Source organism: Bos javanicus, chromosome 16 (assembly GCF_032452875.1).
Source record: "Bos javanicus breed banteng chromosome 16, ARS-OSU_banteng_1.0, whole genome shotgun sequence".
NCBI classification, from domain to species: domain Eukaryota; kingdom Metazoa; phylum Chordata; class Mammalia; order Artiodactyla; family Bovidae; genus Bos; species Bos javanicus.
Genome location: NC_083883.1, coordinates 38,390,428 through 38,417,724, shown reverse-complemented (window position 1 = coordinate 38,417,724; position 27,297 = coordinate 38,390,428). Strand labels below are relative to the sequence as shown.

Sequence of the window (27,297 nt, the reverse complement as noted above, 5' to 3'; positions counted from 1 at the left end):
TGATAGAAGCAAGGTCCGATGCCGTAAAGAGCAGTATTGCATAGGAACCTGGAATGTCAGGTCCATGAATCAAGGCAAATTGGAAGTGGTCAAACAAGAGGTGGCAAGAGTGAATGTCGACATTCTAGGAATCAGCGAACTGAAATGGACTGGAATGGGTGAATTTAACTTGGATGACCATTATATCTACTACTGCGGGCAGGAATCCCTCAGAAGAAATGGAGTGGCCATCATGGTCAACAAAAAAGTCCAAAATGCAGTACTTGGATGCAATCTCAAAAATGACAGAATGATCTCTGTTCGTTTCCAAGGCAAACCATTCAGTATCACAGTAATCCAAGTCTATGCCCCAACCAGTAATGCTGAAGAAGCTGAAGTTGAATGGTTCTATGAAGACCTACAAGACCTTTCAGAACTAACACCCAAAAAAGATGTCCTTTTCATTATAGGGGACTGGAATGCAAAAGTAGGAAGTCAAGAAACACCTGGAGTAACAGGCAAATTTGGCCTTGGAATACGGAATGAAGCAGGGCAAAGACTAATAGAGTTTTGCCAAGAAAATGCACTGGTCATAACAAACACCCTCTTCCAACAACACAAGAGAGACTGTACACATGGACATCACCAGATGGTCAACACCGAAATGGATTGATTATATTCTTTGCAGCCAAAGATGGAGAAGCTCTATACAGTCAGCAAAAACAAGACCAGGAGCTGACTGTGGCTCAGACCATGAACTCCTTATTGCCAAATTCAGACTTAAATTGAAAAAAGTAGGGAAAACCACTAGACCATTCAGGTACGACCTAAATCAAATCCCTTATGATTATACAGTGGAAGTGAGAAATAGATTTAAGGGCCTAGATCTGATAGATAGGGTGCCTGATGAACTATGGAATGAGGTTCGTGACATTATACAGGAGACAGGGATCAAGACATTCCCATAGAAAAGAAATGCAAAAAAGTAAAATGGCTGTCTGGGGAGGCCTTACAAACAACTGAAAAGAAGAGAAGCGAAAAGCAAAGGAGAAAAGGAAAGATAAAAGCATCTGAATGCAGAGTTCCAAAGAATAGCAAGAAGAGATAAGAAAGCCTTCCTCAGTGATCAATGCAAAGAAATAGAGGAAAACAACAGAATGGGAAAGACTAGGGATCTCTTCAAGAAAATCAAAGATACCAAAGGAACATTTCATGCAAAGATGGGCTCGATAAAGGACAGAAATGGTATGGACCTAACAGAAGCCGAAGATATTAAGAAGAGATGGCAAGAATACACAGAAGAACTGTACAAAAAACATCTTCACGACCCATATAATCACGATGGTGTGATCACTGACCTAGAGCCAGACATCCTGGAATGTGAAGTCAGGTGGGCCTTAGAAAGCATCACTACGAACAAAGCTAGTGGAGGTGATGAAATTCCAGTTGAGCTGTTCCAAATCCTGAAAGATGATGCTGTGAAAGTGCTGCACTCAATATGCCAGCAAATTTGGAAAACTCAGCAGTGGCCACAGGACTGGAAAAGGTCAGTTTTCATTCCAATCCCAAAGAAAGGCAATGTCAAAGAATGCTCAAACTACCACACACTTGCACTCATCTCACACGCTAGTAAAGTAATGCTCAAAATTCTCCAAGCCAGGCTTCAGCAATATGTGAACCGTAAACTTCCTGATGTTCAAGCTGGTTTTAGAAAAGGCAGAGGAACCAGAGATCAAATTGCCAACATCCGCTGGATCATGGAAAAAGCAAGAGAGAAACAGAAAAACATCTATTTCTGCTTTATTGACTAAGCCAAAGCCTTTGACTGTGTGGATCACAATCAACTGTGGAAAATTCTGAAAGAGATGGGAATACCAGACCACCTGACCTGCCTCTTGAGAAACCTGTATGCAGGTCAGGAAGCAACAGTTCGAACTGGACATGGAACAACAGACTGGTTCCAAATAGGAAAAGGATTTCGTCAAGGCTGTATATTGTCACCCTGTTTATTTAACTTCTATGCAGAGTACATCATGAGAAACGCTGGACTAGAAGAAACACAAGCTGGAATCAAGATTGCCGAGAGAAATATCAATAACCTCAGATATGCAGATGACACCACCCTTATGGCAGAAAGTGAAGAGGAACTCAAAAGCCTCTTGATGAAAGTGAAAGAGGAGAGTGAAAAAGTTGGCTTAAAGCTCAACATTCAGAAAACGAAGATCATGGCATCCGGTCCCTTCACTTCATGGGAAATAAATGGGGAAACAGTGGAAATAGTGTCAGACTTTATTTTTCTGGGCTCCAGAATCACTGCAGATGGTGACTGCAGCCATGAAATTAAAAGACGCTTACTCCTTGGAAGGAAAGTTATGACCAACCTAGATAACATATTCAAAAGCAGAGACATTACTTTGCCAACAAAAGTCCATCTAGTCAAGGCTATGGTTTTTCCTGCGGTCATGTATGGATGTGAGAGTTGGACTGTGAAGAAGGCTGAGCGCCGAAGAATTGATGCTCTTGAACTGTGGTGTTGGAGAAGACTCTTGAGAGTCCCTTGGACTGCAAGGAGATCCAGCCAGTCCATTCTGAAGGAGATCAGCCCTGGGATTTCTTTGGAAGGAATGATGCTAAAGCTGAAACTCCAATACTTTGGCCACCTCATGCAAAGAGTTGACTCATTGGAAAAGACTCTGATGCTGGGAGGGATTGGGGTTAGGAGGAGAAGCGGACGACAGAGGATGAGATGGCTGGATGGCATCACTGACTCGATGGACGTGAGTCTGAGTGCACTCCGGGAGCTGGTGATGGACAGGGAGGCCTGGCGTGCTGCAATTCATGGGGTTGCAAAGAGTTGGACATGACTGAGCGACTGATCTGATCTGATCTGATCACTCTTATGTCACTTGCTATTAAAATATAGTTTCAGCCCTACCAAATTGCTACCTTAAGCCTTTTCTTAAGGAAATTCTAGAGCTAACATTCTCTGGTTATATATTATTTATCTATAAATAGGAAAATGTCTGGATGTATATGTGCTAAAATTGTAACAATTGGTTTCTCCTGGGTTTTTTGGTTTATTTTTTCTTTTTGCTAATTTCTGTGTTCTGTTTTTCTCTACAGTAAACAAATTGTACTAGTGGTAAGTAAATAAATAAAATTAGTTTCTTTAAAATACATGTACAAAAGAAAGCCCCCAAACTGAAAAGGAATAGTGAAGTTCTTTGAACTATTTAAATTTCCTTGGGAAAGGCAAAATATCAAACCAAAGGATAACCATTATGCTTTTCTATAAGTTGTTAATATGTAGAAGACCCACTTTGAAAGTATAGTATGAGGTTGCTCTTAGGATCTGCAATTATGTTTTATCCTTCTCTTCAATTGAATACAGTTACCCCCTCCTGTTTAAGTTCGGTACTGGGGTTGCTCTCCATCTCATCAGGAAGGGAATAACTGTTTCTCTTTATAGTGAAGATAGTTTCTTTAGTGCTATATTAACGTTTGTTTTTTAGCTGTACTTGCTTACTGTCTTGAATTCCTGTGGTTCCTCTAGCTTTTGATTGCTAGCTTGAATTTACATGCATTTATCTTACCTTTTAGAAGCGGTACCATTCTCTGTAACATGTATGTATATATATAACACATCCATATTTTTCTAATTCTCTGTTTTTTACTGGCATCCCTAGTTTCTGCTTTTATTTTTTATATCTGGATATCTTTCTGTCAGTTAGTTTAGTTGCTGACATACCTAGACTTTAGCTTCTGTATATTTGATTTCCATCTCTACACTTGACTGTTAATTGTTGTTCTAATATAGATTACAGCACCAAAGTGATGTCTCTGCTTTTTAATACGCTGTCTAGGTTTGTCATAGCTTTTCTTCCAAGGAGCAGGTGTCTTTTAATTTCATGGCTGCAGTCACCATCTGCATTGATTTTGGAGCCCAAGAAAATAAAATCTGTCACTGTGTCCATTGTTTCCACATCTATTTGCCATGAAGTGATGGGACTGAATGCCATGATCTTAGTTTTTTGAAAGTTGAGTTTTAAGCCAGCTTTTTAACTCTCTTCTTTCACCTTCATCAAGAGGCTCTTAAGTTCCTCTTAAGAGGGTAAGGCTTACATCTGTAGCCTTGTTGTAATAAAGAATTCTGAAGTTCTGTCAGTTGTTAATATGTGGAAGACCCACTTTGAAAGTGTTAGTATGAGGTTGCTCCTAGGATCTGCAGTTATATTTTATCCTTATGATTCTCTTCAATTGGATTCAGTTACCCCCTCCTATGTAAATTCAGTACTGGGGTTGCTGAACTGAAGTGAAAAATTATTTTAAAATTACATTTAAATAAGCCAGTTATTCCTACTGAAGAAAAAGCTTTGAGTTTCTGATTTTTGGAATTTAAGAAGTTGTCATATTTCTCTTCCTTCCCATTAGGTTAAAAGATCCCATTATGCAGATAACCAGCTCTGGTGAAAAATTTTACTTGCTTCCATTGCAGTCTCTTCAATCTCTTTTAATAAAACTTGTTTTATCTGCTGTTAAAGTGACCAATAGCAAGTAGTGATTAATTCATCATTGTGACAACACAGATGGACCTGGAAGATATTATGATTACTGAAATATGATTAGTGAAATAAGTCAGGCAGAGAAAGACCAAATACTCTATGTTTTCACTTATATGTAGAATATAAAATAAAACAAATGAACAAGTATAACAGCATAAAAACAGACACTGAGATACAGATAAACTAGTGGTCACCAGAGGGGAGAAGTGTAAGAGGAGAGCCAAAATAGGTGAAGGGAATTAGTAGATACAAACAACTTACAATAAGTGACAAGGATGTAATGTACAGCACAGAGATTATAGCTTGCTAATGTCTCTATAATTTTGGACACATGACTATAGAATATAACTTGTAAATTCTCTTTTGTTACACAATTTGTGTGTGATTTAGGTACTAATTCAATTTATATAATTATGTTAATTGATAACTATTATTTTGTAATTGTTAAACAGTTAATGGGTTAACTATTGAGCAGGTTGATTTTTTTTTTTAATATAAATTTTGGGGCAGCTGCCTTTGGTTTTAAATTTCTGACTTTCAATTGACGTTATTCTCTCCACAACCATTTTAATTTTTTTTTTATTCACTGGCTATTATGCATGATTCTTTGGATAAATGTATTTTTTCAGAGCTCTTCATAAAGGTACTTTCTGCAAGACCAAGAATTATATGTGTAACATAAGAGTTTATAAAATTGGAGAAAAAGAGTTATTTCTTGGCCCAATTCAAGAGTAAATCTGATTTAAATGCATGTGTTAATCTAACACACATGCTTTTGGAACAAGGAACTAGATAAACACCTTGGATGTTTTGTGAGCTTTTAATGTAGCTATCCTGTTTTTCTTTTATAGGAAAGTTAAAGGAGGAAATATTGATGTACATCCATCAGAAAAAGCACTTATTGTTCAGTATGAAGTGGAAGCTACCATTCTTGGAGAAACGGGGGATCCCATGTTGGGAGAACGAAAGGAATGCCAAAAAATGTAAGTTTTCTTCATTTGTGCATATTTGAAAGTAGTAAACCTTATACAAAGTTTGTAGAAATCTGATGTTATTTAAATTTGTGTAGATAATGAATGACTATGGCATTCCTCTCAACCTACATTATCTTAGTGAAGCAGATACTGTATTAAGCTATAAATACAGAGTATATTCCAGAGAAAATCATGTTTATGAACTTAATTGGAACCTAATGAAAAATGCCTGTTCTTATTAATCCCATTTTGTAAATGCATATAGTAGAATATGACTTGTGAAATCAATTATGAGATATGTTTATGTTAGACATTTTAGCCTAATTTAGCAAGTTTGTATTTTAGCTGATACCATGTTGTTCTTTCTTCCCTGAAATTACAGAAAGGTATACGACTTCTAGAATTCACAAATGGGACATGTACCTTGAATTCATCCCTTAAAAATCCAGCCTTCTGAAAGATGTTAATAGTAGGACAAGCATTTTCTGACTCAGTGAATTGACCTTAGATCTTCTAGTATTCTACACACTTTCTGCTTTTGTAGTACTTTCAGGAATCCCTTGGTAACTGGCCTTTTTCATTTGTCTTCAGTTGTGCTGGCAATGATCTTGCACTCTTGCCATACTTTTGTGGAAGAAGAAAGGGTCTGAGATCACCTAATATTGTTTCCCAACTTTCTTCTCTGCATAAAAATATTTGACTTGAAAATTAATTAAAAAGTTAGTATGTTTTGGTATATTCAGTGATTAAGTACATAGTGTACAATATAATGTATTTAAGTATAGTCAGGATACTAGGAGTGCATGTAATGTTATTTAGCTCACTGAGAAGCACCGCAGCTTAAATGCATAGCAGTGGTTCTCAACTGGTTAGAATTTTTTTCCTCAGGGAACATTTTGGTTGTCATACTGGAAGGTGCTATTGTTATCTAATGGATAGAGGCTGAGGTGCTGCTAAGCATCCTACTATGCACAAAATAGCCACCTACTAAGAAAAAATTGTTTGGCCCCAAATTTTAATTGTGCTTCAATTAAGAAACTTTATTACACAGCAACCTGAAAAGAGAAGCTACCTACTGTCTTAAGATCTCTAGTCTGTCTTCTTATTTGGGTTAGAAGGACACTAAATTTCATAGATAGTTCTTTAAAAATATACGAGTCCTGAGATAATCTACTAGATTGAAGAGATACACACATGTATACACACAAACTTAATGCTGTAGATTTTAACTCACATGCTCAGTTTTTTGTATTCTCTCATACTATCTTCCATTTGTGTATTTGTGATTGATGCCTAAATTTTATGCATATTGAAAAAATATGAAATCTCTTGATATTTTTATTCATTTGATTTCCAAAGAAAAGCTAGCAGATTAGGGGTCTTTGCCTTTAGAACCTCATGCATCCACATTTCATAAGTGAAATTTAGATTTTAGTTTCTTAGTAGTGTAGTAGTAGGAGAAGGCAATGGCACCCCACTCCAGTACTCTTGCCTGGAAAATCCCATGGACAGAGGAGCCTGGTGGGCTGCAGTCCATGGGGTCGCTAAGAGTTGGACACAACTGAGTGACTTCACTTTCACTTTTCCATTTCATACATTGGAGAAGGAAATGGCAACCCACCCTAGTGTTCTTGCCTGGAGAATCCCAGAGACGGGGAGCCTGGTGGGCTGCCATCTATGGGGTCGCACAGAGCCAGACACGACTGAAGCGACTTAGCAGCAGCAGCAGCAGCAGCCTTATTCAACCAGTGAGAATTGGTTGTTGTTATTTGAAATGAGAATAAGTGAGAATTGTAGTTATTGTTTGAAAATCTCTAGGTGCTCAAGACAAGGGATATATTCACTAGAGAGTTAGCCAGCTGGAAAGAGTAACTATAGACTGACTAGAATAAGTGGATTTAAACACCCTCTTCCAATAACACAAGAGAAGACTCTACACGTGGACATCACCAGATGGTCAACACCGAAATCAGATTGATTATATTCTTTGCAGCCAAAGATGGAGAAGCTCTATACAGTCAGCAAAAACAAGACCAGGAGCTAACTGTGGCTCAGATCATGAATTCCTTATTGCCAAATTCAGACTTAAATTGAAGAAAGTAGGGAAAACCACTAGACCATTCAGGTATAACCTAAATCAAATCCCTATGATTATACAGTGGAAGTGAGAAATAGATTTAAGGGCCTAGATCTGATAGATAGAGTGCCTGATGAACTATGGAATGAGGTTCGTGACATTGTACAGGAGACAGGGTTCAAGACCATCCCCATGGAAAAGAAATGCAAAAAAGCAAAATGGCTGTCTGGGGAGGCCTTACAAATAGCTGTGAAACGAAGAGAAGCGAAAAGCAAAGGAGAAAAGGAAAGATATAAGCATCTGAATGCAGAGTTCCAAAGAATAGCAAGAAGAGATAAGAAAGCCTTCTTCAGTGATCAATGCAAAGAAATAGAGGAAAACAACAGAATGGGAAAGATTAGAGATCTCGTCAAGAAAATTAGAGATACCAAGGGAACATTTCATGCAAAGATGGGCTCGATAAAGGACAGAAATGGTATGGACCTAACAGAAGCCGAAGATATTAAGAAGAGATGGCAAGAATACACAGAAGAACTGTACAAAAAACATCTTCACGACCCATATAATCACGATGGTGTGATCACTGACCGAGAGCCAGAAATCCTGGAATGTGAAGTCAAGTGGGCCTTAGAAAGCATCACTACAAACAAAGCTAGTGGAGGTGATGAAATTCCAGTTGAGCTGTTCCAAATCCTGAAAGATGATGCTGTGAAAGTGCTGCACTCAATATGCCAGCAAATTGGGAAAACTCAGCAGTGGCCACAGGACTGGAAAAGGTCAGTTTTCATTCCAATCCCAAAGAAAGGCAATGCCAAAGAATGCTCAAACTATCGCACACTTGCACTCATCTCACACGCTAGTAAAGTAATGCTCAAAATTCTCCAAGCCAGGCTTCAGCAATATGTGAACCGTGAACTTCCTGATGGTCAAGCTGGTTTTAGAAAAGGCAGAGGAACCAGAGATCAAATTGCCAACATCTGCTGGATTATGGAAAAAGCAAGAGAGAAACAGAAAAACATCTATTTCTGCTTTATTGACTATGCCAAAGCCTTTGACTGTGTGGATCACAATCAACTGTGGAAAATTCTGAAAGAGATGGGAATACCAGACCACCTGACCTGCCTCTTGAGAAACCTGTATGCAGGTCAGGAAGCAACAGTTCGAACTGGACATGGAACAACAGACTGGTTCCAAATAGGAAAAGGATTTCGTCAAGGCTGTATATTGTCAGCCTGCTTATTTAACTTATATGCAGAGTACATCATGAGAAACGCTGGACTGGAAGAAGCACAAGCTGGAATCAAGATTGCCAGGAGAAATATCAATAACCTCAGATATGCAGATGACACCACCCTTATGGCAGAAAGTGAAGAGGAACTCAAAAGCCTCTTGATGAAAGTGAAAGAGGAGAGTGAAAAAGTTAGCTTAAAGCTCAACATTCAGAAAACGAAGATCATGGCATCCGGTCCCATCACTTCATGGGAAATAGATGGGGAAACAGTGGAAACAGTGTCAGATTTTATTTTTTTGGGCTCCAGAATCACTGCAGATGGTGACTGCAGCCATGAAATTAAAAGACGCTTACTCTTTGGAAGGAAAGTTATGACCAACCTAGATAACATATTCAAAAGCAGAGACATTACTTTGCCAACAAAGGTTCGTCTAGTCAAGGCTATGGTTTTTCCTGTGGTCATGTATGGATGTGAGAGTTGGACTGAAGAAGGCTGAGTGCCAAAGAATTGATGCTTTTGAACTGTGGTGTTGGAGAAGACTCTTGAGAGTCCCTTGGACTGCAAGGAGATCCAACCAATCCATTCTGAAGGAGATCAGCCCTGGGATTTCTTTGGAAGGAATGATGCTAAAGCTGAAACTCCAGTACTTTGGCAACCTCATGTGAAGAGTTGACTCATTGGAAAAGACTCTGATGCTGGGAGGGATTGGGGGCAAGGAGGAGAAGGGGACAACAGAGGATGAGATGGCTGGATGGCATCACTGACTTGATGGATGTGAGTATGGGTTAACTCCGGGAGTTGGTGATGGACAGAGAGGCTTGGCGTGCTGCAATTCATGGGGTCACAAAGAGTCGGACACGACTGAGTGAAGTGAACTGAAGGGAAAAAAACCTCTGTAACCCAACTTTATGATAGTCATCCTTGGTCACTCAAGATTTGGAGAGGACTATTATTGTGAGACCAAATGGAGAATATGGTTTGTTAATAGTTCAAGAGGATTTATCAATGACAGTGGCTAGGGTGATGGTTTTGAGGGCGAAACTCATATAGATTGAGATAGATGTGAAATTAAATCATTAAATTTCATTTAATGCAGTGGCAGTCAGTGCTATGACTCAGCTCCAAAAGATGTATTTCATTCTCCCTTGTTGGATAAAGGAATATATAAGCCTACCTTGAACAGAATCCCAGTTTTCTGAATATTTCTGAGAAACCTATGGTTATGATCTGAAAATAACATGCACGGTTTTGGTAAGTTTTTTGTCTTCTTCTTAGGCATGGGATGCCTATGAAGATTTTTTTTTGATTAAAGAAATAATCAGTAAACACACAGCTAGTCATATATATTTGACATTAAATCCTAGTCTCTTTTAGTAAGGGAAGGATTTAGGACAAAAATGTACACACTAAAAGAATAGAGTCTTTCTATTACTTGGAAAGATGATGATGGATTAGATTGTTTATATATATATACATATATAGTAGAAAATAAATCTAAAAATGATTTTAAAAAGTCTGCTTTATTAAATCAAAATACTACTTACAGACCTATTAAATGTTCGAAGTCTAAAACACTGGCAGCACTAGATGCTGGTGAGGGTGTAGAACAACAGAAACTCACTCATTGCTAATGAAAATATAAAATGTAACAGCTACTTTGGAAGGCATTTTGGCAGTTTCTTTCAAAGCCAAACATACACTTGCCATATGATCCAACAGTTTTGCTCTTAGATATTAACCCAAAATGAGTTGAAAATTTATGTCCACACTGAAACCTGCACATGAATCTTAATAGCAGCTTTATAACTATCAACAATTGGAAGCAACCAAAACATCCTTCAGTAGGCAAAAGAGTAAGCAAACTGTTTTGCATCCATATAGTCAAGTATTATTCAGCACTAAAAGAAATCAACCATCAAGCTATGAAAAGACATAGAGGAACCTAAACGCATATTACTAAATGAAAGAGGCCAGACTGGAAAGGTTATATACTGTATGATTCCAACTCTATGACCATCTAGAAAAGGCAAAACTGAAGTAAAAGTAGATTAGAGGTTGTTAGGGGTTATGGCGTGGGAAGGGGAGAATATGTGGAGCACAGAGCATTTTTAGGGTAGTTGAAACTATTTTGTGTGATACTTTAATGATGGATACATGAAATTAGGCATTTGTTCAAGCCCACAGAACTATACACTACACACCGAACCCTAATGTAACTGTATACTTTAGTTAATAGTATATCAAAATGATTCATCAGTTATGACAAAGTTATCACAAGATGGTGATAATAGAAGAAACTGTATTGAGGGAGGGTGGTGGGGACATATATGGTAACTCTACTTTCTGCACTATTTTTCTGTAAATCTAAAACTCTTCTAAAAAAGACTAGCAAGAAAATTTCCAAAATTACATTTATAGAATTTCTGTTGTGCCTGTTCTCAATCAGATTTATGGAAACTCAAGATTTCCCAGTTCCTTGTTAAAATTAAACATGGAGAGGTCCTTTGAGAGTTTTTCTCAGGATGAATTCTCCTTTATATTTCTACTTTCTGATGTGCAGCTAAAATTATACAAAAGAATTCTGCAGTTTAAAAGACTTAAAAGGTAGGAAGTTAAAAAACCAAATAAATTAGAGAAAAAACTAAAATAAACAGACAGAGTACTGCTAGGATTCTTGTTGCAGACAATAGAAACCTCTCCAGCAAAGTCAAGCGTAAAAGGAATGTATTAAAAGCTGTACAGTAGCTTATAGAATCCCAAAAGGACCAGATTTGGGGATGACTGTATAACTGGGAATAATATACAAATCACTTTACTAGACTTGTTTCAGGAGAGAGCATCTGTATCTGAATAATGACTTCAAAGATGCTGAGTGCAGGACATTTTTCTAAGGTCTCTGTCCCTGTCGCCTCTTTTTCTAAGGTCTCCGTCCCTATTGCCTCTAATACCTTCAGTTTCTCCCAGACTTAGCTGTCTTCAGTTCATTCGCTCAGTCATGTCCACCTCTATGTGACCCTGTGGACTGCAGCACACTAGGCTTCCCTGTCCATCACCAACTCCTGGAGTTTACTCAAACTCATGTCCATTGTGTCAAGGATGTCATCCAACCATCTCGTCCTCTGTCATCCCCTTCTCCTCCTGCCTTCAATCTCTCCCAGCATCAGGGTCTTTCCAATGAGTCAGTTCTTCACATCAGGTGGCCAAAGTATTGGAGTTTCAGCTTTAGCATCAGTCTTTCCAATGAATATTCAGGACTGATTTCCTTTAGGATGGACTGGTTTGATCTCCTTTCTGTCCAAGGGACTCTGAAGAGTCTTCTCCAACACCATGGTTAAAAAGCATCAATTCTTCAGTGCTCAGCTTTCTTTATAGTCCAATTGTCACATATATACATGACTACTAGGAAACCCATAGCTTTGACTAGATGGACCTTTGTGGGCAAAGTAATGTCTCTGCTTTTGAATATGCTGTCTAGTTTGGGAATAACCTGTCTTCCAAGGACCAAGCATTTTTTAATTTCATGGCTGCAGTCACCATCTGCAGTGATTTTGGAGCCCCCCAAAATAAAGTCTCTCACTGTTTCCATTGTTTCCCCATCTATTTGCCATGAAGTGATGGGACCAGATGCCATGATCTTAGTTTTCTGAATGTTGAGTTGTAAACCAACTTCTTCACTCTCCTCTTTCACTTTCATCAAAAGGCTCTTTAGTTCTTCTTCTCTTTGTGCCATAAGTGTGGTATCAGTCCTGAATATTCATTGGAAGGACTGTTGCTGAAGCTGAAACTCCAATACTTTGGCTACCTGATGCGAAGAACTGACTCATTTGAAAAGACCCTGAAGCTGGGAAAGATTGAAGGAGGGAAGAGAAGGGGATAACAGAGGATGAGATGGTTGGATGGCATCACTGACTCAATGGACATGAGTTTGAGTAAACTTTGGGAGTTGGTAATAGACAGGGAAGCCTGGCATGCTGCAGTCCATGAGATCGCAAAGAGTCGGACACAACTGAGCTACTGAACTGAATGGAACTGTGGTGTCATCTGCATATCTGAAATTATTGGTATTTCTCCTGGCAATATTGATTCCAGCTTGTGCTTCATCCAGGCTAGCATTTCTCATGATGTACTCTGCATATAAGTTAAATAAACAGGGTGACAATATACAGCTTTGACATACTCCTTTCCCGATTTGGAACCAGTCTGTTGTTCCATGTCCAGTTCTAACTTGCTTCTTGACCTGTTTACAGATTTCTCAGGAGGCAGGTCAGGTGGTCTGGTATTCCCATCTCTTGAAGAATTTTTCACATTTTATTGTGATCCACACCATCAAAGGCTTTAGCATAGTCAGTAAAGCAGAAGTAGATGTTTCTCTGGAACTCTCGCTTTTTCAGTGATCCAGCCGATGTTGGCAATTTGATCTCTGGTTCCTCTGCCTTTTCACTAAGCCATCTTCACTAGCGATCTTCATTAAGAAGTATTTCAGCATTGTGGCTACTTTCTTACGTTTTTCTTTTTGAATCTAAGCCTTGCATGAGTGCATATGCTTGCGAGAGTCTTTTGCCACCAGTTTGAGTCTTCACCCTGAACCTCATTTTTTGTCCTTGTAGCTTTCTTTGTTGTCATGAATCCATGTAAATTGGCAATTGTTTCCAGATTTTGAACAACCTTTTCTTGTTCATCTTGCAGTGAATCTCCTGGACTAAATTAAAAAGGAGGAAGAACCTGTTTTTTTTTTTTAATATACTAACAAATATAACTATATTCATTTGTTCCTCAGCATTCCTCATATAAGTCTTAAAATGCATCCTACTTTTTTTTTCCTTCTGCATAATTTCCATCAGAATAATCAAATTGTGTTCTGTCCTTAACTGAAAACTATGACTGTGAATATGGTCAAGAAAATGATTTATTTTTGTCACTATGGATTTTCATATCTAATAATAACTAAAAACTTTATATGATATAAATATATATATATGACATCAGAAAGACTATTTTATAACTGGTCTCTGGATATGCTATCCTCCCTAGATGAGTCAGATGTAGACTTTACCATTCCTTTTGTTATCTCATTTGTCCAATTTGAGGAAAATCGTTGTTTTGCGTTTTTTTCTAAGTCTAGCTATATCTTATACTTTATTATATGTTACTAAAAGAGACTATGTCAGGTACATTTAAATATTTTATAAATTATTTATTTAAAAGAAATATTGTTTAAATTGTTACTTACTTTAATAATAACTGAGTTGGAAAATTCTGATTTGCCTGCAGCATCCGTCTTAAGAGTCTTAATGCCAACACAGATATAACTTCCCTGGCACGGAAGGTGGTTGAGGAATGTAAACTCATTCATCCCTCAAAGCTAAATGAAGTAGAACAGCTGTTGTACTATCTCCAGAACCGCCGTGATTCAACGTCAGGAAAAGGTAAGTAGAAGAACAACTAACTTTTTAACGCAAAACCGTAGCAAAAACCCTGGTGGCTCAGACGGTAAAATGTCTGTCTACAATGCGGGAGACCCGGGTTCGATTCCTGGGTTGGGAAGATCCCCTGGAGAAGGAAATGGCAATCCACTCCAGTACTATTGCCTGGAAAATCTCACGGACAGGGGAGCCTGGTAGGCTACAGTCCATGGGGTCGCAAAGAGTCGGACATGACTGAGCGACTTCACTTCAGTTCACTGGCAACAAAAGGGCCATGTCCTAACCCCTGAGCTACCAGGAAATTCCCTCCAAACAAAAAAATAGCAAAAACCACCACAATGTTGTAAGTAATTAGCTTCTAATTAAAATAAATTAATTAATTAAAAAATGAAAAAAACAAAAGAAAACCAGAGTTGTTTGACTATAGTTTGTACTTTTGATATTTAAATGGTGATGGTTTTTGTTGTTGTTGTTGTTAGTGCTATGACTAAGGGAATGAAAGAATAAACAAACATACTAGTATTCCAGGCTTACAAAATGATCTATTTTATACTGAGTGTGTGTGTGTGTGCGTGTGCGCACATATGATAAAATAAAGAATAAAAAAGCAAATATCTTTCATATTCTGGAATAATAAAAGGAGAATTGAGGCCTGGAAACCTGTTTTCTCCACCTGAGCAACTTATTTATACTTTCTATATTTCTTATTGACGACTAATTGATAATTTGGATTACTAAAGTATTTAAGTGTTAAAATATTTGTGATATGCGTATGTTTGGTGAATCTTTCTTAGGAAAACTTACCTTTTCATTCCTAAACATCTCTATTGTTACTATTCTTCTATCTTTAATTGCCTCATAAAAGAATAAATTCATTAAAATTAGAGCTAAGTAATTGATTCTTTATAGAAGACATTTTCCAATGTCCAAGCTCAAAACAAAAGTACAGGTATTTAAATGGAAAGTTATCTCAGATTAATCAGTTGTTACTTATTCTGTTTCATAGTATTTATTAATGGACAGTCCATGGGGTCATGAAGAGTCGGACATGACTGAGCGACTTTCGCTTCAATTCACTTATTAAGTTTACGTATATCTTTCTTTTATCATTCCTGAGTTCTAGATATGGCACCCTTGACATAGCTTATACTTCAGTTTTGATTGTATTAAGTAGAAAAAATGAAAGAGAAAATTTATTTGCACTTTAAAAAAATTAAGCAGTAATTTCTCTCCATCCATAGCAAATAAAATACCTTGTGCCTAATATGTACTTTTATTAGTTAGCCTTGTATACAATATATAGCACACATTATATGATCAATATATATTTGTTGAATGAATTGAATAGCTGTGAATTTATTTAAAAGCAACAATAAACATTTCGAACTTGATTGTTTCCAACTGCTTAGCTGGCACTCCAACTACTTAGCTGTATACCTATTAATTATTAATAAGTGCTATAAGGAAAATATTATTTAAACATTTTAACTACTTTATGATAGACTATTTCTGTAACAGTGTTACTGGATGATAAGAGATAATATCTTCAATAAGTTAAGTTCAAAATGAGAAAAGTAAATACTGTGCTTTTAAGATGTGTGTGTTCTTACTGTAGGTTGTACAATATAGTTAAAATTAATCTTTCCTAATGCTAAATTAATACAATTTTGAGGACATTTGTAATAAAATAACAAAATATCTTTAATGAGAACCCTTTCACTGAGTTTTCAGGGTAAATCAGTCTTCTTACCTCCTTCCCCAGAAATTAGAGTAATATGAGGAAATTTTCATATTATCATAAATTCAAATCATTGTTTCTCTATATAGATACTAATGTTTGGAGACATATATGAAATGCTATGCTATTGCATATATCATTTATTTTTAGAAATGATTCTATGTTCTTTCTTTTTACTTGATATTCACTATTTCAAAGCCAGAAACCTAGCCCTAAATGTGGTTAAAATAAAATTGTAGTAGTTTTTGATTATATGACTCTTTACCATAAGTCTTTTTTTTCTTTATTTATTAAAACTACTATCATAATAAATTATCTGTTTGAGGAAAAATCTAGCTGTTGAGAAAACATAACTTTGTTTAGACTGGCTACCTTCCTCCAAAAACAATCAGGAGTAATTCCTGTTATATGTAAAGCATTTGCTAATTTTAGAATCAAAAATTTGATATTACTTGAACTTATTTTAATGTACAGTCATTGCTTAGGTTTTTGATCCAGATCAGATCAGTGAAGCATTTTTTTATTTTCTGTTTAGCATACGAAGTTCTGCTATTAGTCAAATAATTCAACATAACAAATGACTCAAAGTTATGTTCAGCACTATTAATGCCTCTTTAATCCATTTGGGAGCAAGTGAGGATTAAATTAGCACAAATATTAAACATTTGCCTTTTAATTTATGGACCTAATTTTGTTTAAAAAATCAGCAACTGTATTTTAGCCTCTTAACTTTATCCAGGTTATTTCTTTTCCAATTTCTTTGTTAATTTTAATTTTAGTCTTTTTATTACCTAATTCATTAGTTTTTGATTTTCCTGTTCTCACCTTAAATGTGAATTAGGAAAAAAAAAAGAAAACAAAATAGACTTTTTGCTTCTTGTTGACAAATCTGGCTATTTACATACCTAAACTGTTAAACAATGAGGAAGCTAAATTGCCACCTAACATAACTTGGAGATTATGTATAGATTTTATTAAACTCTCCTGGATATCCTCATTAGAACAAATGTATTATAGATGAGCATTTTTTATACATTGGAAAAAGATTACCTCATAAATTATTCATTTTAAGATCCCCAGCTTAGCTAGAATTAAACTCAGCTGCTGAAAATAAAAATTAGCCAGAAATCCAAAATCCTGGTTCTTCTCATTAAAACAAAATCTTTTTACAGAAAAAAAAGAGAAGTCAAGCAAGCCTAAAGATCCACCTCCTTTTGAAGGAATGGAGGTAAGACTGTATTTTTATATGATAGAGAACTGATTGTAAGGTAATGCTTTTACCATCAGTAGTTCATACAGTTACATTAGACAAGGGTGGAATTTTTAGAAGTGGTTGAACTTAAAGTTCCCAAAAAAGATAGAAAATAAATATTTAATAAAGGAAAAATTATTGGGTATGTTTTTTAGACAATTTATTTTGGTAAGTTGTGAAAAGTATTAGCTATTCTTATTGCAGTGTGTTTTAAAATAGTGTTTAATATATTATGGTAGAAACTATTTTACATTACATTTAAGATACTTTGTTAATATAAATAGGCCAATTTTAGAGTTTGTTTACATCCCGTTTTTATCATATGGTTTATGACTATTTTCATATTGAAGTTCCATCACCCAAAGATCTAATCTCTCCCTGTATAAAAAGATTGCTACTATGTACAAAAAGATTGCTACTCTGAGTCCTTTGAAAACTTGTCTCATTGTCAAGGGCAATATATTGATCACAAACTATCATTCCTTTGACAACTCTGTTAAGTGCTGCTGTTCTTTTAGAGTATTTCCTTCCTCTTCCTTTGTTTCAGATTGATGAAGTTGCTAACATTAATGACATGGATGAGTACATCGAGTTATTATATGAAGATATTCCTGACAAGGTTCGGGGTTCTGCTTTGATCCTACAGCTTGCTCGAAATCCTGATAACTTGGAAGAACTACTACTGAATGGTAGAATTTATAGACTTATATCTATAAATATTTAAAGTTAAAAATTATTGTGAATATGATTTTTAAATTATTATAATAGAGAGGTGAGCTAAAATTATTTATATCAAACTTAGGAATGCAATTATTTTCCAGCTCTTTATTACTTCCCTTCTTACTCAAATTTCTTAACATGTGGGCATAATGTTTAAATATTCTCTGGAGAATGGACAAATAATTTAAACAAGAAAAATAAAGTCTTAATGGTACTGTTTATTTTCTTGTATTCTGGAAGACTTTTTATTCTTTCAATTAGGATATAAAATCAGACTTTTGACAATTGCACATGTATGCTTTCATTCAATTACAGTTCCAATATTTTTTTAAACAGCACAGCCAAAAATAGTACTCTTTTAAATTTCATTTAGCTTGACTTTGATGCCATGTATTTGCTTTCTTTTCACTAGAAGTGCTAGGTAATAAAGAAAAAGGAGATACAATACTCTTAAAACCTTCTTTCTCATTTATACTACTATAGAATTATTATAATTTTCTGATTATACTTTTGCCAAAATTAAAATATAGAAGATATCATTATGATCTGATTTCCATCACATGATAATACCTTTTTATCTATTGCCAAACTCCTTTTATGGAGGTGGTTCAGTGCACGTCAGTACTTTCTAGCTTGGATAAAATATCCTGGGATCTGTCCAGAGAGTCATAGGATATTACCAATATTCCAGTTAGGAAATTTGTACATTTTAAATATTTTCTAAATTGTGTAACTCATATATTCATATATTCTTTTTAAGGAATTAGAGTATTACAGTTAAAAACCCTTTGACCATTACTCTATAATCTGTTAGGAATTTGGAGTTCATTCTTCCAGATCTTTTCCATACTTTTACACATATATATGTAGAGGATTTTTTCCTGTGTTAAAATATAGAGTGAATTTTTATGTTAATTATATCATACTTCTTAATTGGTAATTTTTTCTCCATGCAGTAATGTTTTGAGATTACATGCATATAGCCACTGGAGAAGACGATAGCACCCCACTCCATTACTCTTGCCTGGAAAATCCCATGGACGGAGGGGCCTGGTGGGCTGCAGGGTCGCTAGGAGTTGGACACGACTGAGCGACCTCACTTTATTTTTTCACTTTCATGCATTGGAGAAGGAAATGGCAACCCACTCCAGTGTCCTTGCCTGGAGAATCCCAGGGACAGGGGAGCCTGGTGGGCTGCCATCTATGGGGTCACACAGAGTTGGTCACGACTGAAGCGACTTAGCAGCAGCAGCAGCATATAGCTACATACAATGTTAATTAGTTTTGAACTACTTTTGATTATTGTATTTTATGAAGTTATATACATATTCTTTAGCCATTCCCCTATTGATGGTTATTAGATTTTTAAATTAGGTCTTAAAATTTCCAAATTTTCCAATAGGAAACTTCAGTGAACATCTTTGTTCTTATTTATATACACAAACCAGGGGGTTTTTTAGTGTGTAAACAGAAACAAAGGTTATACAGAAATACAGGTCGTAATGTCTTAGGGATATTGTTGAATTGTCCTCCAAAGTGTTTATGCCACTGTATTTCCAGACCCATGGAATATGAAGGCTGTAACACTTAAACATTTTTGCCATTGTGTTGTTGCTAACAAACAGTATCTCTTGGGTTTAAGTTGTATTTACCTGATTTCTAATGAGTTCAATGTTTTTCTCATGTCAACTAGACTTTTGGAATTCCTACCCTGTGGAGTTTGTATTTATACATACATGTGAATATATGTATATTTACATATAAATATACATCCATTTTTTATATATGTATATATACAGTCATCCCTCAGTATCCATGGGGGATTGATTCCAGGGCCTGCCAAAGATATCAAAATCTGCAGATATTCAAGTCCCATAGTTGGTCCTCCATATCCATTTCTTCTACATCTGTGGATGCAACCAACCATGGGTCATGTACAGGTTACCGTTGAACAACATGAGTTTGAACTGCCCAGGTGGACACATGCATACATAAATTTAAATCCATGTTCAAGTATAAATGGACCTGTGTGCAGTTCAAACCCATGTTGTTAAAGTGTCATCTATTGATATATATCCTTTTTCTTTTATGTACTTAGAAATAGTTACTTTCAGTCTATTGTCTTTTTTCCCCCTTGACTTATCTTTTTCCATTCTTTAACTGTCACCCTATTTGTGTATTTGAATTTGAAGTGTTTCTGTTGTAAATTGGATATAGAGTTGGGTCATATTGTTTAATACATTTGAATAATCTTCCTTTTGATTGGCATGTTTATTCTATTTACCGTTAAAATAATTACTCATAAAGTAGGATTGTCATCTAACATTCTGTTTGTTTTCTGTTTATCTTGTTTTGATCTTCTGTCTCTCCATGACTGCCTTCTTTTATGTGAAATATTTTCTTATATTCCATTTTAATTCTTTTGTTATTAGTTTACTATTATATGTTTTCCTGAATTAACTTTCTTAGTAATTACCCTGGGATTACAGATACCAACTTAAGTTTTAAAAATCTAATTTAACTTAATGCCAATATAATTTTAATAGTCCATAAAAACTTTTCTTCAGTATACTTCTATTTCCACCCCACATCTTTATACTATTAATTCATACATATTACATCTGTATATATTATCAGCCTGTCATCAAGAAATATAATTATTGATGTATGCATTTTAAAATCAGAAGAAAATGATACAGTTAAAAATATGTTTATAATGTCTTTTAGATAGAGAGAGTTACCTTTACTGGTGCTCTTTATTTCTCTGTGTGGATTTAAGTTATACTCTAATGTCCTTGTACTTCAGCCTGATGGAATCTCTTTTGTATTTCTCATAATGCTAACAACAAATTCTCAAAGGTTTTTTGTTTTGTTTTGTTTTAGTAATTTGACTATGTCATCCCTCTGGCTTTATGTCTCTGTAGTTTCTGATGTGAAACCAGCTGTTAATCTTATTGGGGACCCTTTGAACGTGTTGAATTGATTTTCTCTTGCTACTTTCAATGTTTCCTTTGCCTTTTGCTTTTGCCAGTTTGACTATGGACTCTTTGTGATCCAACGGACTGTAGCCCACCAGGCTCCTCTGTCCATGGAATTCTCCAGGCAAGAATACTGGAGTGGGTAGCCATTCCCTTCTCCAAGGGATATTTCTGACCTCAAGATCAAACTCAAGTCTTCTACATTGCAGGCATATTCTTTACCATCTGAGCCACCAAGGAAGCCCTACGATGTGTTTAAGTGGTGATATCTTTTAGCTGATCTTGCTTGGAGTTTGTGGAGCTTCTTGGATATGCAAATTGTTTTTCATCAAATTTAGAAAGTTTGGGCCATTATTTTCATAAGTATTTATTCAGCTCTTTCCTCTGTATATACTTTTCTCTTGGGACTCCCATGTTAGTAAGCTTGTTGATGTCATATAGGACTTCAAAGCATATAGAGCTTTGAAGCTCTCTTAATATTTTTCATTTTTTTTTCCTTTCTGTTCAAGACTGGATAATCTTAATCAACTTGCCTTTGTACTTGTTGATTTTTTTTTTTTCTAATTCTCATCTGTAGTTAAGACCTTGTAATGACTTCTTCATTTCAGAGGTTGAACTTTGCAACTTCAGAATTTCTGTTTGGTTCATCTTGTATTATTTGTATCTCCTTATTGATATTCTCTGGTGAGACAACATTCTTATACCTTCTTGTTATTTCCTTTAATTCTTCAGACATGATTTCCTTTAGTTCTTTAAATATATTTATAGTGACTTAAAATCTTTGACTCATACATTCAGAATGTGAGCTTCCTCCTGGATTGTTTGTATTCAATGCTGTATTCCTTGAGTTTGGGCTATACTGTCCTTTGTTCTTTGTATTGTATTTTTGTTATTGTTATTGAAATAATATTGTAGCAACTCTGGAAATCAGAATTCCACTTCCTTCTGGGCTTGTTATTTTTACTGTTTGTTTTTTTTTAATGATTTTCCTGGATTGATTCTATAAAGTCTGTATTATTTGTCCATGCAGTCACTGAAGCCTCTGCTCAGTTAGTTTCAGTTCAGTTCAGTAGCTCAGTCGTGTCCGACTCTTCGCGACCCCATGAAACCCAGCACGCCAGGCCTCCCTGTCCATCACCAACACCCGAAGTTCACTCAGACTCACATCCATCGAGTCAGTGATGCCATCCAGCCATCTCATCCTCTGTCATCCCCTTCTCCTCCTGCCCCCAATCCCTCCCAGCATCAGAGTCTTTTCCAATGAGTCAACTCTTCGCATGAGGTGGCCAAAGTACTGGAGTTTCAGCTTTAGCATCATTCCCTCCAAAGAAATCCCAGGGCTGATCTCCTTCAGAATGGACTGGTTGGATCTCCTTGCAGTCCAAGGGACTCTCAAGAGTCTTCTCCAACACCACAGTTCAAAAGCATCAATTCTTCAGCGCTCAGCCTTCTTCACAGTCCAACTCTCACATGCATACATGACCACAGGAAAAACCATAGCCTTGACTAGACGAACCTTTGTTGGCCAAGTAATGTCTCTGCTTTTGAATATGCTATCTAGGTTGGTCATAACTTTGCTTCCAAGGAGTAAGCATCTTTTAATTTCATGGCTGCAGTCACCATCTGCAGTGATTTTGGAGCCCCCCAAAATAAAGTCTGACACTGTTTCCACTCTTTCCCCATCTATTTCCCATGAAGTGATGGGACCAGATGCCATGATCTTCATTTTCTGAATGTTGAGCTTTAAGCCAACTTTTTCACTCTCCACTTTCATCAAGAGGCTTTTTAGTTCCTCTTCACTTTCTGCCATAAGGGTGGTGTCATCTGCATATCTGAAGTTATTGATATTTCTCCCGGCAATCTTGATTCCAGCTTGTGCTTCTTCCAGCCCAGCGTTTCTCATGAGGTACTCTGCATAGAAGTTAAATGAGCAGGGTGATAATATACAGCCTTGACGTACTCCTTTTCCTATTTGGAACCAGTCTGTGTTCCATGTCCAATTCTAACTGTTGCTTCCTGACCTGCATACAAATTTCTTAAGAGGCAGGTCAGGTGGTCTGGTATTCCCATCTCTTTCAGAATAATGATTTGATAAAGATTTATTTAAATGCCTGGAACCTAGTGTCCTAACCTTTGGTGAAGGGCTCTGGGTATGAACGTATGGGCAGGAGGATGTCTTCAGCGCTCAAGCAAGTAGTTTACAAACCTTAGCCTTTAATTGCTGCTTGAATATTGTGTCAAGGTTGGGTAGAGATGAGAGATTAGGCTTTTTTAGGGCTTTCCCTGACATGAGGCCATTCCTGCACATATGCCTGACCTGCTAGAGTGCCAGGAGTATGTTGGAGGCTTTCAAAGACCTGTGAGTATCTTATTTCCCAGTTTTTCTTTTCTAAGTGTTTTGGTCAGCCTCTTGTTAATTCCAATTGGCTAGGCTGCTGCATGTAGCTGTAATGTTGCTACTAGTAGTTTTCAGCAAATGCCCTGGTACTAAGGTTGTTTGTAAGAGCAATCTCTGAGTCAGGTTAAATAAAGCCAACCCATAGAAATGGAGCTTTTCAGCAAGCGTCCTGATGTATCAGGTATTGATAATTCACCGGAGTGTGACTTGGGGGAGGACCACGCTGTTCTCTCTCCTCCAGTTGCTACTGGCCTACTGTTTTTCACAAATACGATGCTCTTGGTTTTCAAAGTTTCCACAAAGTTGCATGGAGGGGATGGAATTAGGGCAAGTTGAAATGCCACAGAGTTCACTGTTTTTACCAAGTCAGCCTATTTCTCAGATAAATTCTTCTCGAATTGTCACAAAACTACTTGATTTCCAGATCTAAAAAAAGTTGATTTTGAAAAGTTTTACCAGTATTATATTTGCTTAAAGTGGATTTTTGGAGGCCCTTAGTCTACTGTTCCAGAAGTGCTTGGCCCTGGAATTCATTTTTGTTGAAAGTGAGCGGTAGAGGTGTAATTTTATTTTTTTTCCATGTTTTATAGCCAGTTATTCCAATGTACTTATTGAATACTCCTTCTTTTCCCAAAGATTTGGAATGCCTTTTCTATTATTAATATAGGCTGGCCATTCTTTTATTCAGTAGATACTTCTTGAAAGCTTATTCTGTGCCAGGTACTGCTCTGATATATTCATAGGTGTGTTTTGATGCTCTATTTTCTTTTCTATTATCTATTTGATCATTTCCATTCCAATATCATTCTATTTTTGGTATGTTTTATTTTGTACTTTGACTAGAGTTTTAGAATAAGTAGGAGACATGTTTCAGTGTGTTAATTTTTTTTTTGAAAGTGTTGTTGCTGGTCTTATACATTTTATTATATATTATTTAGTGATCACTTTATTGTATTCTCTAAGAAAATCATAATGAAATTTTAATTATGATTACATTCAACTTATAAATTAATTTGGGGTTAATTTTGATATTTTGTAAGCTTTCTATTTTCTTCTGGTTTATTTCTTCATTACCTGTAAATAATTCCCATAGCTGTAGGTTTTTTTAGACATTTTTCTATTCCTCAGTAAATAAAAATGTTAAATTCATGACATTATAGCACATCATTTTCCAAAGTATATTCTAAGAAGTACTGAATCCTCTGGATTAATAATGATGAAATGCCTTTGGTAATACATGATTAAACAAAGCTAAACCAGATCTTTATTAAGACTTTTTAAAGCTTTTACATATTATCTATTTATTTGACTTCAGAATAATTTTGTTCAAGGCCTGTATTATACCAGTGCTCTGGTATATGAATATAAATATGAGTATGAATATGAATAATACCATGAAATGTTATTATAGGATATTTTTCAATTTGCAGAAAAAGTCCTCACTAAATGGATTACAATATATAGTGAATTCTTGTTGTTCCATAATGTGAATGGCCAGAAAGCTCAAATAAACTACTTTTATCAGCATAATAAATACTGATAATACAGTTCACAATATATCCTGCATGCCTGTTATAGAAAGTTGAATTATGATCTCTATATAAGACACAGATGTTTCAATTTTTAATGATTTTAAGTCAGTCATGAACAATACTAATTTGAAAGTAGTCGCATTACTGTATGTTTACTTAATGTATAGTAATTCTCATTAATCAATTCATTAATTTACCATTTTAAAGCGAAAGGCCTAACAGGGATGTTTATCAGTCTAGCCTGAAGTTTTGGGGAAGATTTTTTTGCTCTATTTATGCCTGTTAGCATTAGCTTAACATGACATTAAAATATTAGACTTATTTTTCAGTTTATAAGTTTTGTTTGATTATTAATTTGCTTCAGTGAAGCTAGTGCTATCTTGCTATAAACTGCTCATTTTTTTTTTAGACTTAAGCTAGTTTTTTTTCTTACAAACACATTAAATCAGATTTTAAAAACCTGGCACTGCAGTTGCAAATAGAAATGAAAATTAAGAAATAAATGGTTCTCTTCATTATTTCTTGTCATTCATAGTACTCTTATTTTGTTACTTTGTTTAAATTATATTTTATTTTTCTGTTTATGATAATAGACTTAAAGTTGCATGTTGTGAGTTTTAGTATTTAAATTTTTAAAATAGCTTTCTGTGTTGGAAAGAAGCATCCTACTTTTTGTCCCAGTTCTATCTTAGCTTTGTAATTTATTGATAAGTAGACATTTAAAACCAATTACCCTTTCTATCAGAGTTGATTCTGAGTGATCATTTTTGTACATCCCCTTTTTCTTTAGATACTGCCCTTGGTGCATTAGCAAGAGTCCTGAGGGAAGACTGGAAACAAAGTGTTGAGTTAGCTACAAACATAATATACATCTTCTTTTGCTTTTCCAGGTAAGTGTAAAAATTAGGAAATAAAAGTTCTGATGTATCTTTCTCTCTCTGTCTGTGTCATTGCTTTAAATAGTAGATCACTAGTTTTCTCGGTCTCTGTGTGTGTCTAACAGTGCTCTGCCTCTCAACTATTTTCCATTCTCTGTCCCCTTTGTTGTTCTGTCTTTCTTTCAGTCTGCATTCACCAAGCATGTGCATGTGCAGTAGGATAATACAATGGTATAAAGTTTAAGAGTTATGGGCTTTGGAAATAGACTCTCTGAATTTGAATCCAAATCCTGCTGTTTTTAGCTGTGTGGTCTTGGTTAGATTACTTAACCTTTCTATGCTCAGTTTCCACATCTAATTTTGGAAAGTAATAGTAGCAGCCTTTTCAGATAGATATTAGAAAAAAGCTTGACCTAGAGTAAGTGCAAGTAAGTGTTATTGTTTTATATACAGTTGACCCTTGAACAACATGGGGTTGAACTGCACAGGTCCACTTGTATGTAGTTTTTTTCACTAAATACGTGCCACCGTACTATATGAAGGTACTAGTTGAATTTGTGCAGAACCACCAATATGGAGAACCCACTATAAGTTATATGTACATTTTTGATAACGCAGAGAGTTGACCACCCCAGTCACTGCATGATTCAAGGGTCAGCTGTGCTTGTGTATATCCACTGTATATGTTTGCAGATGCGTTCCTGTTATGTATTCATGTATATCATTTATAGACATTTATTCTTTAGAAGGATGCTTATTGAGGCAATGTGAAAAGTTTCTGACTTTTCAGAAATTCTAGGGAATTTTTTGCCTCTGTTCTAAAAATGTGCCAGCATTAGCAAATAAGTATTTACTGAATAAGTACTTGGATGAGTAAAGTGCCTAGGAAACATATAAAACCTGATTGTTAATACTTAACTAGTTTATTTCCTGGCATCAATAATAGTACTGTTATATTATTAGTTTTGTTCAGTGGTAGTCTGAAATTTTATTTTGAGGATATCTAAATATTTAAAATGGTGGTTAGTTGCAAAAACGCATTTTGTTCAATTTTTAACTTAAAAATAATTTCATTTCAAGTAAAGATTGTATTTTAAAATACATTTAAAGTAATCTCACAATTTTGAGTCTTCCTAGTATACTCTGAGTATGTTCATTTATTAAAATATGTATGTAAAGTCTATTTTACATTGTTTGTACCAGTGTTCATCCAAAAGAGATTTCCTGAAGCCTCAAAATGTATTCCTTTAAATACATACTAAAAACTCTTCTTTAAAGCTTTTCTCAGTTTCATGGACTTATCACTCACTATAAAATTGGAGCTCTGTGTATGAATATCATTGATCATGAATTAAAAAGACATGAGCTTTGGCAAGAAGAACTTTCTAAGAAGAAGAAAGCTGATATCCTTTGAAGCAACATTTCACCCCACTGCTGTTGCTTGTGAGCTTTGAATAGAGGGGATTTTGTTTTGTCACTCACATTACTTGGAAAAATGCAATAGTGTATTGAAGGTTAAGATGAAGATTAAAATTAACAGAATGAATATATTTT

The 27,297-nt window shown here is 35.7% G+C and overlaps 1 protein-coding gene across 3 annotated transcripts in view; it reads left to right on the top strand.

Moving 5' to 3' along the window:
* KIFAP3 (kinesin associated protein 3) overlaps window positions 1-27,297 on the top strand; it is a 157,465-nt gene that overhangs the window by 21,162 nt on the left and 109,006 nt on the right. For all 3 annotated transcript variants that reach the window (XM_061382571.1, XM_061382572.1, XM_061382574.1), the window contains 6 exons: window positions 5,393-5,524; window positions 14,096-14,250; window positions 17,158-17,213; window positions 17,785-17,926; window positions 25,656-25,755; window positions 27,022-27,146. In XM_061382571.1, the coding sequence (XP_061238555.1) occupies window positions 5,393-5,524; window positions 14,096-14,250; window positions 17,158-17,213; window positions 17,785-17,926; window positions 25,656-25,755; window positions 27,022-27,146 (710 nt within the window). The remainder of the gene's footprint in view (window positions 1-5,392; window positions 5,525-14,095; window positions 14,251-17,157; window positions 17,214-17,784; window positions 17,927-25,655; window positions 25,756-27,021; window positions 27,147-27,297) is intronic.